We start from the raw sequence: 14,369 nt of genomic DNA, 5'->3' as shown, positions 1-14,369 counted from the left end.
TTAAGTAATATCGGTTTGATAATTCATTGTAATAGACTAATACTAACAATAACACACAACAGACAGACACGACATACACAGCAAGGGACTCGTGTATTTCTACACACCATTTGCAATCAGAACAGTCTCTACAAAGGGCATCATCATCGTCCTCAGGGAGGTGTTGAAATCCCGAATATGATGCTCAGATTTCCTGACCAAAACTGCAGTTGTCACTGTCAGCTGAACTTGGTTGACACTGGGAAATAGGAAAAGAAGTGCAGAGTACAGCCTCATTACATAGTCACTAATCTGAATGGTTATGTTTTTAGTATTTTACAGATGATATGCATAGCAGCATACAAAGACCACATTTTGATATTATGAGGTCCAAGAAATTAGTACAGTTACAGAGCATTTTTTGGGACAGGAGGCTTGGGGGTCATGATGGCATGGGGTGTGTGCATTTTATTTAATTGTTATTTTTAAGAATATGCCTTGAGAAACATTCAGTGTTAATAATCGGTTGGTTATTGAAATATGAATGGCATGCTCTGGTGAGACAACTCACAGTGCACTTCATTACTTAACTGTTGAATCAGAATAAACAGTAAACTGATACTGCGGTTGTGAATATAAAGCAGAATTTAAGTTGAAAAATAGATTCAGATGTGTCTCAACTTAATTTTTCATTTACTGGCACTCAGCATGGAATTTAGGCAGTGTGGTGGTGGTATGCTGGAAACTGTAAACACAGTACTGCAATATTGGTGTCATGCTTTTAAAAAAATGAAATTAAAGACAAATTAAATCTCAAGAGCTGGCAGGTGCTGCTTGTAATATTTTGCATGCAAAGTCTATGCAAGGTGCATAAGTTATATATTATATAGTAACATCACTGAAAACTGTATTTAGCCTTGTTCTTTTTTTTTTTTTTTTACATCATCCATATCATAATGAATAACATTTAAAATTGAAAACAAACAGATTACAACATTCAGCACAAAAACTGACAAAATGCATCCATACATCAGGCTGATGATCATTGACTCATAATTTATTCCCCTCTATCTGTTTATCTATCTGTCTGTCTATTTACCTATCTATCGGTCTATCTACTTATCTGTCTGTCTTCTCTCTCTTTCTCATCTCTCTCTCTCTCTCTCTCTCTCTCTCTCTCTATATATATATATATATATATTGTAAAATTTAATTATATATATCTAATCTATATATATGTTTGTGTGTATGTGTGTGCACGGCAGTATGTAAAGACTATTCATTGCTAATGTTTTCTGTATCGTTATGAACATGGAAAATACAGCATAACAATGTTTACACACTGATTTTTGCTGACTGCTCAGGATAATGTTCAAATTATGGTCCAATCAATACAAAGGAAAAGTACAATCAGCAAAACAGTAAAGTTGAAAGACATCAGGTCTGCAGTGTAATGTTCTTTCACTTGCAATTGCATAGTCTAATACCATTGCTTTAATTTTAGGAAAACACTTTTCTAGAGCTGCTTTGTGGAAATCCAAATCCAAATCTCCACAGTTGCAGAATATCTCTAAAAGTTCCTAAAATACCATGCCAGATTAATGTGCGGATCTGTTTAATTCTGTTCTACTTCTAGTGTTTCCACAGGAAGAAGATCAAATGCATTTTAAAGATGATACCCGTGAGCATTTAAAAAAAATCTTTCAGATTCAGACTCTCCTGATGCTTGAAGAATGTAAGAGATTAAATGCTCTTCTTGCTGGCTGCCCCAAACGCTGTATTGACAAACTTAAAAAAGTTTAAAACTCTGCAGCATGACTCACTCTCAAAGCTAAGAAACGTCAACACATCACTCCCTGACTCGCTTCCCTTCACTGGCTCCCCATTCAAGCACAAATACAATACAGACTCTCAGTCCTTTGTCACAATTTCTTCACTGATTCTTGTCCTTTCTATCTTTCAGATCTACTTTCTGTCTATTCACCATCCAGACAACACCGTTCTTCAAATGACAAGCACACACTGTCCATTCCAGTGATTCGTAATAAAACTTATGGTGGACATTCATTTTCCTTTGTTGCTCCTAAACAATGGAATTCACTGCCCTCACACCTCCATTAACCCCAACACCCGCATTCAAGAGAGCATTCAAAACGTATCTTTTCAAACTGTACATTTCTCATTGAAAATTTTACATCTGCTGTGATTTTTGTTGCTGGATGTGCTCTTTGTGTTGAATTGTATGCATCTGTGATGATTTTGGTGTTTTTTTCATGATACCTGGTTCCCTGGTGTTTATTTTTGACAATGGTGAATGTGACATGCTTTGTTTTGCTGTGATGTGCACCTGTGTGATTTGAGACTGATGGCACCTGTGTCAATTTCCATTTTTTTTGGATTATGTCATTGTCTTACATATGTATATCTTAGCCAATGTCATGTGAAACTGTGTTGACTTTGTACATATTTTACGAGACTTAGTCTTAAATTTGTATATTTTATTGTAAAGCGCGGTGAGCCCCATCTGAGATGGGGGTACTGTGCTATATAAGCCTTCTTTTTATTATCATTATTAACTGTTTTGGACACTCCTTCAATCATTAGGCAGCTTCTTTTGGTGGTGTGCTCCACAATGGTGATGGCAGTTTCTTTTGGCGAAATGTTGTACATTGTTACATGTATCAAATCCATTCTCAGTCTTGGAGACTGGCAGGAAAATATGAAGTTAAACCGACACTGTATTCCACCACAGTTCAAAATATGCAAGCAATGTTGTCTTTGATCCACTGCTGCCTGTGTTGTCTTTGATCCATCGCTGCCTGTGTCTTGTTCACTGGTTTTGTTTTTTGACCAGCAGTGTGATTCACTCTTTTCCAATACACTTGGTCCTCTCTTTGAACAATTGATGTCTTTCACACTCAGCGACAGCAGAGATCAGGTCTCTTTTGCTTATCTATGTGTCTGCAACAAAGACATGTATGTCCAACAGTGCTGCACCCAGTTTTTAGTAATGTTGAATTATTGCTGTTGATGGGGATACAGGATTGTACTCACTGTCTCCCAGTCATCAGTCACTGATTCTAACCAGCTGGTGGTCACTGACTGGTAGCTAAGTGTTACCTAGGTTTCTTCAGATGCAAGTAGTGAACTTCTTCCTTTTTTTGAAATAGTGATTACTTTTCCTTTTGTAAATCACAGCATTGCAAATAATATCTGCTGATGAATCTATCGTATTAGTATCTGAAACAGTGAAAGATAGGAGCTTATAATTATTGCCTTGAACTGTTTTTCAGCACAGAAAACCAGTTTGTCGCTGGCCGAACAGCCAGACACCCCCCAGACAAGTGTTCCACCCACCATACCTGACCCTCAGCAGCATCAGTCGATCGCTTCACCTTCATCCTTGCAGGTGACTCCAACAGCTGTGGCAGCGGCTCTCAGTGCTCCCCCTCCTCCTCCCCCCACACCCAAATCTAGTCGACGGGCTCCACAGTCTGATTCAAGGTGAGTAGGGAAAAACTATAATAAAATTTTGCCAAACCTCATTTATTTAGCTCTTGTCTGTTCTCATGTTGCTCTCATGTATTGATGTATTGTGGATTTTGACATAATCCCTGTTCACTTGTAGACAGATTTAGCTGTTTATTTAAGTCTGTATCACTATCAGTGTATGCTGTACGTCCATGGACTTGGTCTGTTACAGACTTGAGAGATACCATAGCAGTGTAGATCAGGAAATTTGAGTCGTGCTCCCAAGGACACACCTTGGAAGTGGTTGGCCTTTGACTGAGTGGTCCCAGTGTTTCCCTTTGAACCCATAACACACTCAACTCTGGCCATGGGCTGAAAAGTCTTACCCTCTACATGGGGCTTGAACATTGTCCTCTCAGCTGTCATTTGCGACACAAACCACTTGGCTCTGGCAGCTGGTGACTTGACAAGACACTTAGTGACTTGTAGTTGTTGCTTCCTGTTATTCTCCTCCTCTTTCTTCCTTCCTCTTCCTTCTGCTCCTACTCCTATGTCATTTACTACAAGAACATTTTGTTGTTGTTCTGTGACAGGAACTCTGATGCCCCCAGACGCAGCTCCTCACGCTCCATCAAACGCCGGAAATTTGATGACGAGATTGTGGAAAGCAGTCTGGTGAAGTCGGAGCGAGGTCGTCTAAAAGGACCGACCACATCAGCCCCAGTGCTGCCGACTCCTCCCATCACACACACATCCGTCACCAACCCCCAGCCCGTCCAGCCTCCTGTTGAAAAGACAGGGAAGCCTGCGGGAGGGAAACCAATCGAACCTTTGATCAAAAGCGAGCCGCGCCCACCCGCCCCCCCCCCGGTGAAGAAGAAAGTGGTCAGTCAGAAGCCTGTCCCGAAAGTCAGCAAGGTACGGATGTAGAAGTTGCTGCAGAGATGGGACCATTTCAATGCTACATATATAGTGTTTCCTTGGATTTCTAGTGACTATTTTAAAGTTCATTTGGAACAGAGTTTGATGTCTTTTGTTACTTCAAGTCTCATCAGGGTTTGCTGACATGTTCAGTACAGTTTATCACACCCTCTCTCCTCCTCTCTCTACCCAAAAGAAAAAAGAAATATGTGATGTATCAGTGTGTAAGGTTTCTCCAGAGTCAGTGAAAATGCTGATTTTGCAGGCATACTCTTTGCTATATGTGTGTGATGATTATTTCTCCAGTAAGATTTGTTTCAGCAAATATGTACCCAGGAATGTTTTTTGAATTATGGTCAGTCCTGTTGATATGCATTAAGTACATCAGCACATACAAGCATGCTTTATTGTTTCATCTAAGGGAATTTTCACGCAGACTACCAGTGCCAATGATGTTCCAGCTCAAGTATACTATTGTAACTTATTTGCAGTATTAATTCTAAGAGCTGAGTCAAGTTCTTTTTTTTTTTTCACATGCAGTACTAACAAAGTGTGTGCTGCACATGAAAATTAGCTTTATGTTTTTTTTTGACTCACCTGAAGGACTGGCATGCAGACCATCCATCAGTTAAAAAAGAAACATTTTTTGAAGTTAAATATCAAGCAGCACAGAAATAAGTATTTGTATATAACTGTAAAAACAAAAGAAAAGTAATAAATAAAAGCTACATTGCAAGTAAAAAGAAAGTTTATAAAAAAAGTGCATGAAGAAAGAACAGTTCATCCATTACTGATGACATTGACACCCAAAATTAAAGATATGACTAGTTTCTTGCGAACCTGTCAATTTGTGGTTCAAGGGGGCGCAATAGCTGAGTGGTTTAAGCGTTGGACTTTCAGTCTGAGGGTCCTGGGTTTGTATCGCTGTAATGGTGCCTGATGGGTAAAGGGTGATTTTTCCAATCTCCCAGGTCAGCATATGTGCAGACCTGCTAGTGCCTGAACCCCCTTTGTGTGCATATATATGCATGCAGAAGATCAAATATGCATGTTTAAGATCCTTTAACCTATGTCAGTGTTCGGTGGGTTATGGAGACATGAAAATACCCAGCATACATGAACCACGACAGAGTCATTGGCAAGTTGATGTTAGTTGTGTAACGGAAAGAAGAAGAAAGAAGGGAGAAATGTTCTGGTCCTTGTGTCTTTTAAGGCCAGACACTACAGTCAAATAACGACTTTTTTTTCTCTCCGACTATATCTCTCTTTTTTTTTGTCTACTAGGTGTATCATCACTTGTGGATCACAAAAAAACAACTGTTCTTAGATTTCTGTGAATACCCGTTGCTATGGAAACAAATCAAAATGGCCACCAAACAATGTATCAAAGAAATCGGGTTTGTGGTCCATGTGGTGCATGCAGACACTTTTTGTTATGTGGACTTGATCCACAATGACACTATCTTCATTTTCACGTGAGATTGTGTTGTTTCTTCAATTATTGTACTTTTTATGAATTTTTGAAATTTTGGGTATTGTGAAATCCTCAAAATTTACAATGGGTAAAAAGATTGGAACTGCTATGAATTATAAAACCCAGAGAATATTTTCATACATACTCGTGACAGAACTTCAATAACATGTCATAAAACAATCATGCAAAGTCTCATGGTTGTAGGTTTACTCATCATTGAGCAAGTCCAAGGTATGTTGTCAAGGCCAGAAATGTGATGACTTATGTCGAAATTGAACAAAAATTATTAATAAACACTTTCGTGATTCAGCAAGCAATCTTTATTGGCAATTTGTTCATTGTTAAAGAACAGTGGAAAAACTTATGCATACAATAGAAGAGATGTTCAAGAATCAAAATCCATCAAAAACCCAAATCATGAAAAATCATCATTTAATTACACACACTTAACTGTGACCCAACTAGTGCAGACTCCGGCAGGGGTCTGACATTCCTGTCCTGTGCAAACTACTATCCGCCTATGCGGAGAAAACGAAAGTAACTACGGCCAATAACCTCCTGGAAGTAGGTAACCTCCCCTTTGTCCCTGGCGCCCTCTTTTTCCGGCAGCCATCATGACTCCTGTTCCTGTGCTCTTCATACGGCTAAGTTTTTTCGCATCTGTCTGCCATTTTGGTTTCTTTTGCACTACTGTGTCCCCCCTTAAACCAAGGACCTGTGATTTTTCATTTTGTAAAGTGGGCATTGTGCATGCTTCAGGTAGCACTGTATGATTTACTCGATTCCAAAATTTCAGGGGACTTGATTTTAGGCACAGACTGTAGTTATGAGCTTAATTAAAAAAAATGTAAAAAAATCAGCTAAAGGACTGTTATCATTTCTTTCATGATTATATTTCTACATCTATTTTCTTTTTGCTTATGCATTTATTTATTCAGTCGTTTTCATTTTGTACATGCATTTATTTATTCACTTATTTTGATTATTCATTTATTTCTTTGCTGATTTGTTTTACTTTTGTATTTATTTTTTTGTTCTCTGGTCAGCTCCGTAGTGCTGTGGTAAAGTCTGTTAGGCACAAGACTTCTGATCCTGTGTTCATCAGTGACAGGGTTCAAGGCCCTGTGATGGCATGATGATGTGTCTTTGGGGAAGACACTTCACTCAGATCATCCTCACTCCACCCTTGTGTGAATGGGGCACCTGACTTCAGTCAGGGAAGGTTAAAATGGTGCAAGGAGAGGATTGGGCCCAGTCTTTCTATGTTGTGCCTTAGACACAGTGGATATGAATTCACTGCCTGGACGGCCGTCAAAAATATCTATGGACCTTTAACCTTAATTTAAAAAAACCCAACAAACTTGTCTGCTTCAGGCAACAAAGTCGTCATCGAAGCGTGTGAAGAAGACCAAGGCACCACCTCCTGCCTCCACCAAGGATCTTGGTCGCTGGAAACCCCAGGATGACGTGGCTCTCATCACATCTGTCCAGCAGGTAAAGATGCTGAGGGATGTGTACAACCAATCACCCACCCAACCAACGAACTTACCACCCATCCACCCTATCATCTGACCATGTGACCACCCAACCAGCCAACCACCAGCCTACCCAACCAAACACCGTACCAGTTACCCACACAATCAACCTATTAACCACCCAACCATTCAACCAAACACCCAACCAACTACCCAACCAACCAACTAATCAAAACCCACCCAACTACCTGACCAACCATTCAACCACCCAGCCAACACACCATCCAACCACCCAACTACAATATGATACTAAACAAGATTTTCTTCTCAGCATTACCTTTTTTGTACTTTTTTTTTTGGTTTTGAACAATTAAGCAGAGTCTGTTTAAATCAGTCTGATGCCATGATAAAGTGTCTTGATGCTGGCAAAGTTCCAGTGGGTGTACAGGTTTCATACAGTACAATGACACATCTTTTAAATCTCTTTAAACAATTACCCAAATTTGTAAAAGTTTTAAAATTTGGCACTCTTTACTGAAAAACAATTTAAACTTTGTTTCTGTCAGCAATTGAATAAATCACTTCAGGGAAATGTTGCACCTGGTTTAAAAAACAACAAAACTCCAAGTGATCCTGAAAGGATCTTTCAGATCAATTCTTGGTTCTCATCATTGCAGCTGCCAACAATTCATTCAGTTTCAAGGGGCATAAATCTGCACTCAAAATATGAAAAGAGTGAGCCGTTCATCCAGGTTCCTGATGGGGATAATAGTAAATAATTTTTTGGGGTTAAAGATAATAGTGCAGGTCCATAGCACTTTCAAACCTCTCCAAGCGTTTTACAATGATATGTCAGTCACATACAAAACACTTGTACAGACAGACCAAGTCATTCATGCACAAGCATACACAGACGCCTGCATTGTGGCACACACAAACGTGGAAGAAATACATGTGGAGCAATAGAATACTGATATGGAATGGTTGAAAGGTTTTTGCTCGTACAATTTGTGGTTAGGAACCTGTATGAACTGCTTTGCTTTAAAGGTTTTCTTAAAACAGATTTTGTTTTTGATTTTGTGCTTAAAAAGTCAGTTGGACAAAAGGCGTGATGTCCTGATGTGTGCAGACCAATGACCTGCATGCAGTATACACGGGCGTCAAGTTCTCCTGCCACTTCACCATCAAGGAGATTCAGGAACGGTGGTACGCCTTGCTCTACGACCCCACCATATCCAAGTGAGTGAAAATGGGTTTGGGTACTGTTTCTTCTGGTGTAAACGCATTCTTTAAATCTTTGTGCCCCATGCACTGTGGTTTCTGTGGACCAGCTCTACAACAGATGAGTGCATTGTCAAAGCCATTCTTCATACATCATCAAAAACATGTTCAGTCACCGGACGCAATAGCCGAGTGGTTAAAGCATTGGGCTTTCAATCTGAGGGTCCCGGGTTCGAATCTCGGTGGCGCCTGGAGGGTAAAGGGTGGCGGTTTTCCTGATCTCCCAGGTCAACATATGTGCAAACCTGCTAGTGCCTGAACCTCCTTCGTGTGTGTACGCACTCAGAAGATCAAATACGCACGTTAAAGATCCTGTAATCCATGTCAGCGTTCGGTGGGTTATGGAAACAAGAATATACCCAGCATGCACACCCCCGAAAACGGAGTATGGCTGCCTACATGGTGGGGTAAATAAACAAAACGGTCATGCACGTAAAATGTTAAATGTTACATGTTTATCTGAGTGTGTAGGTGTGTGTGCCTGAAAAATGATTGAATGACACAGGAAACGAATGATGAGCGCCCAACAGCAGCCGTCAGTCAGCTCTACCCAGGTAGGCAGCCTGTTGTGTAAATGACTCCGTGTTTGTAAAGCGCTTAGAGCTTGGTCTCCGACTGAGGATAGGCGCTATATAAGTATCCATATCAATCAATCAATCACCTTGAAAACTCTCATCCAGTAAATACCAAGCTGAGTTTGATTGGCTGTTGCTTCTCGCAGATAATGAAGTACTCTCCTTGCCTCATTATTCTTTAATTTCTAGACAGATCAAGCTTTCTGATTGGTGGCTCTTGGGATGCATCAACAAGGAACTGTGAAAAATCCTGAAATGATATGGACGTATATGGTTTTTTATGATCATTTCATTGAAGTCTTTTGAAAAAAAAAAAGTGTTTGCAGTGTGAATGTGTGTGAGTGGGAATGCGCAGTGCATGCTTATATGAACTTCTTTCAATCAAGGCATGAAAGGGAAAATAAACAAAAACAAAAAATCTATTTGTGCTAATCCTTCACTAAATAAAAAGTTTTGTTTGGTCATTGATTCTTTTTTTTTTTATTTTGATTTTAAAAGATTTTTAAAAAATAGATTTTTCATAAAAAGTATTTATGATGGTTGTGTGTTCAGCAGAGATGCCTACAGTCTTAGTTTGTCTACATTTGTTCTGGAAAACCATCATCTGGAGTAGTCTTTTATGAGTGTATGTCACGATGTGTGTGAGTTGGACGAGTTGCGTCATGATGTCTGTTTAATGCTTTTGTAAATTGATTTTTTTTTTCCATTTCATCATCTATAGTTAATGAGTTTTTGTACATGTAAAGTGCTTTGAGATCTATTTCAGAAAAATGATGAATAAGTTTATTATTTATTTTGATGATGATGATGTTAAGTTTATTATTTATAATGATGATGAGGAGGAGGATAATAATAATTGTTATTATTATGAAAAAGGCCTGCATTCCGAAAACATGAAAAATACGTGGTTCTGGGGAAAAAAAATCATGTGCAGTTGAGAGTTGTGCGTGAGAACCACAGTGAAAAAGATTATCAGTAGACATGAAGATAATAAGTGTTGAAATCCACCTAAGGTAAAGTCAGCTTTTGTGTTGTTTACAGCTGTGCGATGAACTCAGAGCTTCAAGAGTATTTCCAGACATTTGATTTTCCTGCAGCCAGGTTGGAAGCAAATGTTACTGGGTGTTACTGAAAAAATTTCATTTGTTCCCGAGTTTTGGAGGCTGTAGCTCTGGCAATCAGATTCTTTGGTTGGACTGTCTGGTGTTGGACCTGTGGCTGAACGAATGACTGAATATGATGGTTTCTTGTGCTGTGTTGCATTTTTGCAAATGTATAAGATTATTAAATTTGTTTTTTAACTTGCTGGGTTTTTTTCAGGATTGAATTTTCACCTTTTTACTTATTTATTTATTCAAACAGACTGGCGATGCAAGCCATGAAACAACTGCATCCAGAAACCATTGCTGCCATTCAGGGGAAGTCACTCTTTAGTCAAAACGAAGAGAACCTGCTGGCAAAGTTGCAGTCGGTGTGTATGGAATCTTAACTAAACTCTGTCTCCTCCGGTTTTGAAATTTTACTTGACAGTGTCCCTGTTTTCATTCTCTTTGTTGTTTTTTGATGTTGCAGGTTTTTGTCTTTGGACTTTATAGTTGATGAAACTGTTTCTGTAGTTTATCAAAGTTGATAGTGTTGGCCCTCATATGGCAGTGTGTGGTCAAGTGGGCTTTAAGCTGCAAAGACCAAATGTATAGTTGATAATATGTGTGTGTTCTCTTTGAAAGTTTAGCTCAAGGTGCTGTGTTTCTATGTTCTTTTTAAAAAGAATTGCACTCTTTGAGATCTGTATGTGAAAGGGAATATTGACTTTTACTGTTGTTCACTGTTTTTGGTAAGTCGACAGTCAGTGTTGATTTTAAAAGCAGTAATGACATGAAGATAATTGCTCACATATGTCAGAATACTTTCTGTTAGACTTCTACCTTTGCTGTGTTAATGCATGTTTTTTTGTGTGTGAATGTTCTGATCACACAGGTGAAATGCCAGTTAAAGAAAAAAGAAATGCATGTGAATGTTGATGCATATACTAATACATGCAGACATGATCATACAAGCGCTTACATACATTCAGAACACACATATATTTGAAAGACACTAACAAGCCGACAGTCTGACACATGGACTTCCACATTCATACATGCATGCACGCACACACATCCCTTCCCCCCAGCCCAACAACTAATCTGACACCTGCTTACAAACACACACACACACACACACACACACACAGACACACACACACACACACACACACACACACACACACATGTTGGACATAAACATGCGTACTGCTACTGATGCACTCACACCTTCAGACAAAAAGGTAACATAGCAAATCAGAAAGAAAGAAGAGAGAGAGAGAGAGAGAGAGAGGTGAAGAGAAATGATCAAAACACATTCTGTCAAATCACAGGCATTAGACAAAAAAAAAAAAAAAAAAATCATGTGTTAAGCTGAGAGAAGTTTCATTGACCACCTGCCTCATCTTAGTAACTGAGTAATGGAATGACAATGACAATGACAATGAAGCAGTGGCTGCTTAAGATAAGGGAGGTAACTGATGTAATGGCCTGGATCTTTCTGTCCAAAGAGAAAAGAAAGCAAAAAGATTTTAACTACCTCTGAAAAGTATTTGATAGTTATTTCAACCTGTATAGGACTTGCCAAGCTTGCTGAGGATCTGGAAAGATAGATAATTTTTTTTAGGTGTTTTAGATTTAAAATAATCTAATTTCTTATTGGAATTCTGAGGCAAAGAGAGAGAAAGATACCATACAACAAAGAAATACTGTTACTCTTACTGACACAAAGGCTTCCATTGGTGCTTTTTTTATGGTCACTGGAAAGGTCCGGATTTCTTCCAGAAGCAATTTCTGCCATTTAAAATCTTTTTTTTTTGTTTTTGACAATTTTTCTTCCATTTCATTGTGAATGAAACATGATTTGTGTGAAGCCAAGCACACAGCTTACTATCAACTTTGGCCATACCTCTCCACTCTACCTCTTCTCGTTTTTTCTTCCATGTCTCCCTTTAGTTAACTCTTAAAAGGATCATTAGGGCGGTGCATAGAAGAACTGTTTGTATTTGTATTTCTTTTTTTATCACAACAGATTTTTCTGTGTGAAATTCTGGCTGCTCTCCCCAGGGAGAGCGCGTCGCTATTCTACAGCACCACCCATTTTTTGGTATTTTTTCCTGCCTGCAGTTTTGTTTATTTTTCGGAGAGCGCGTCGCTATTCTACAGCACCACCCATTTTTTGGTATTTTTTCCTGCCTGCAGTTTTGTTTATTTTTCCTATCGAAGTGGATTTTTCTTCAGAATTTTGCCAGGAACAACCCTTTTGTTGTTGTGGGTTCTTTTACATGGGCTAAGATTAGTAGATTCCTCCAGGTCTGTCAGTTGCGCTTCTCTTTCTGTCTTCCCCTCCATCTCCTTTCCTCCGCATTTCCTTGGAGTTGGAGGATTGTTTTTGCAAGGCCATTGGCTCTTGTTACTCTGCCTAACCTAACCCTATCTAAACCTCTTGGACGTTGCTTGTGTAACAGACACTAGTTGAACAGTTTTCTAAATTATTTATTTTGTCAATGTTTATTTTATCTTCTGATGCATGATTTGAGGTGAATAAAAAGATTCTGAGATGTTTAATGAATGGTGAGAATGACTGCAACAGACTAGATTATTTTTTTTTCTATTGTGTGGTTGAGTCGGCAACGGCAATCTTTATTTTTCTGCTGTAGTTGTATCATCATGACTGCAACAGATTAGATTAATATTTTCTAGTGTTTGGCAGTGTTTTTTTTATATTATAATTATTATGTATTTATTTATTTATGTACACTTATAGTTGACCATCAAGTTTTTGCGCCTTATAGTTATACATAGTAGTAGTAGTGGTAGTAGTTATTATTATTTTTTTTAATATATTTATCTATTATTTATTCACCCCTTTTTTTTTCTCAAGGCCTGACTAAGTGCGTTGGGTTACGCTGCTGGTCAGGCATTTGCTTGGCAGATGTGGTGTAGCGTATATGGATTTGTCCGAACGCAGTGACGTCTCCTTGAGCTACTGAAACTGAAACTGAAACTGGCAGTGTTAGCAGTTGTAGTCTTTTTTTTCTGTTGAAGTTGTATTGTTTTTCAGACGAGCTCCCCACAGCTGGAAACGTTCCAAGAGCTGTTGACCAAGCACCCGGATGTGTTCCACCCACTGCGCACCCCAAAATCCTTGATGACCCACTGGCAGCTGATGAAACAGTACCACCTCCTCCCTGATCAGTCTGGTAGGTGTGGTTAGTGACGGTCGTCTTCAGTTGTGTGTTGTATTGCAGTACTGTTCGTCATGTCACAACAGATTTCTCTCTGTGAAATTCTGGCTGGTGTTTGTATTGCAGTACTGTTTGTCATGTCACAACAGATTTCTCTCTGTGAAATTCTGGCTGGTGTTTGTATTGCAGTACTGTTCGTCATGTCACAACAGATTTCTCTCTGTGAAATTCTGGCTGGTGTTTGTATTGCAGTACTGTTCGTCATGTCACAACAGATTTCTCTCTGTGAAATTCTGGCTGGTGTTTGTATTGCAGTACTGTTCGTCATGTCACAACAGATTTCTCTCTGTGAAATTCTGGCTGGTGTTTGTATTGCAGTACTGTTCGTCATGTCACAACAGATTTCTCTCTGTGAAATTCTGGCTGGTGTTTGTATTGCAGTACTGTTCGTCATGTCACAACAGATTTCTCTCTGTGAAATTCTGGCTGGTGTTTGTATTGCAGTACTGTTTGTCATGTCACAACAGATTTCTCTCTGTGAAATTCTGGCTGGTGTTTGTATTGCAGTACTATTTGTCATGTCACAACAGATTTCTCTCTGTGAAATTCTGGCTGGTGTTTGTATTGCAGTACTGTTCGTCATGTCATAACAGATTTCTCTCTGTGAAATTCTGGCTGGTGTTTGTATTGCAGTACTGTTCGTCATGTCACAACAGATTTCTCTCTGTGAAATTCTGGCTGGTGTTTGTATTACAGTACTGTTTGTCATGTCACAACAGATTTCTCTCTGTGAAATTCTGGCTGCTCTTACTCAGGGAGAGAGCGTGGTGCCTCTGTGCAGTACCACCCATATATATATATATTTGTTGTAGTTGTTGTTGTTTTAGTTGTTTTCTTTCTGCAAGTGTATTTGTTTTACTCAG

The 14,369-nt window shown here is 39.0% G+C and overlaps 1 protein-coding gene across 1 annotated transcript in view; it reads left to right on the top strand.

Annotated features, from left to right (window-relative positions):
• LOC143290842 (microspherule protein 1-like) overlaps window positions 1-14,369 on the top strand; it is a 32,709-nt gene that overhangs the window by 401 nt on the left and 17,939 nt on the right. The window contains exons 2-7 of the mRNA XM_076600385.1: window positions 3,273-3,483; window positions 4,044-4,368; window positions 7,220-7,339; window positions 8,450-8,559; window positions 10,539-10,647; window positions 13,323-13,461. Of these exons, the coding sequence (XP_076456500.1) occupies window positions 3,273-3,483; window positions 4,044-4,368; window positions 7,220-7,339; window positions 8,450-8,559; window positions 10,539-10,647; window positions 13,323-13,461 (1,014 nt within the window). The remainder of the gene's footprint in view (window positions 1-3,272; window positions 3,484-4,043; window positions 4,369-7,219; window positions 7,340-8,449; window positions 8,560-10,538; window positions 10,648-13,322; window positions 13,462-14,369) is intronic.

This window comes from Babylonia areolata, chromosome 1 (assembly GCF_041734735.1).
Source record: "Babylonia areolata isolate BAREFJ2019XMU chromosome 1, ASM4173473v1, whole genome shotgun sequence".
NCBI classification, from domain to species: domain Eukaryota; kingdom Metazoa; phylum Mollusca; class Gastropoda; order Neogastropoda; family Buccinidae; genus Babylonia; species Babylonia areolata.
Note: the sequence above shows the minus strand (reverse complement) of the source record. Positions and strands in the feature narration are given on the sequence as shown.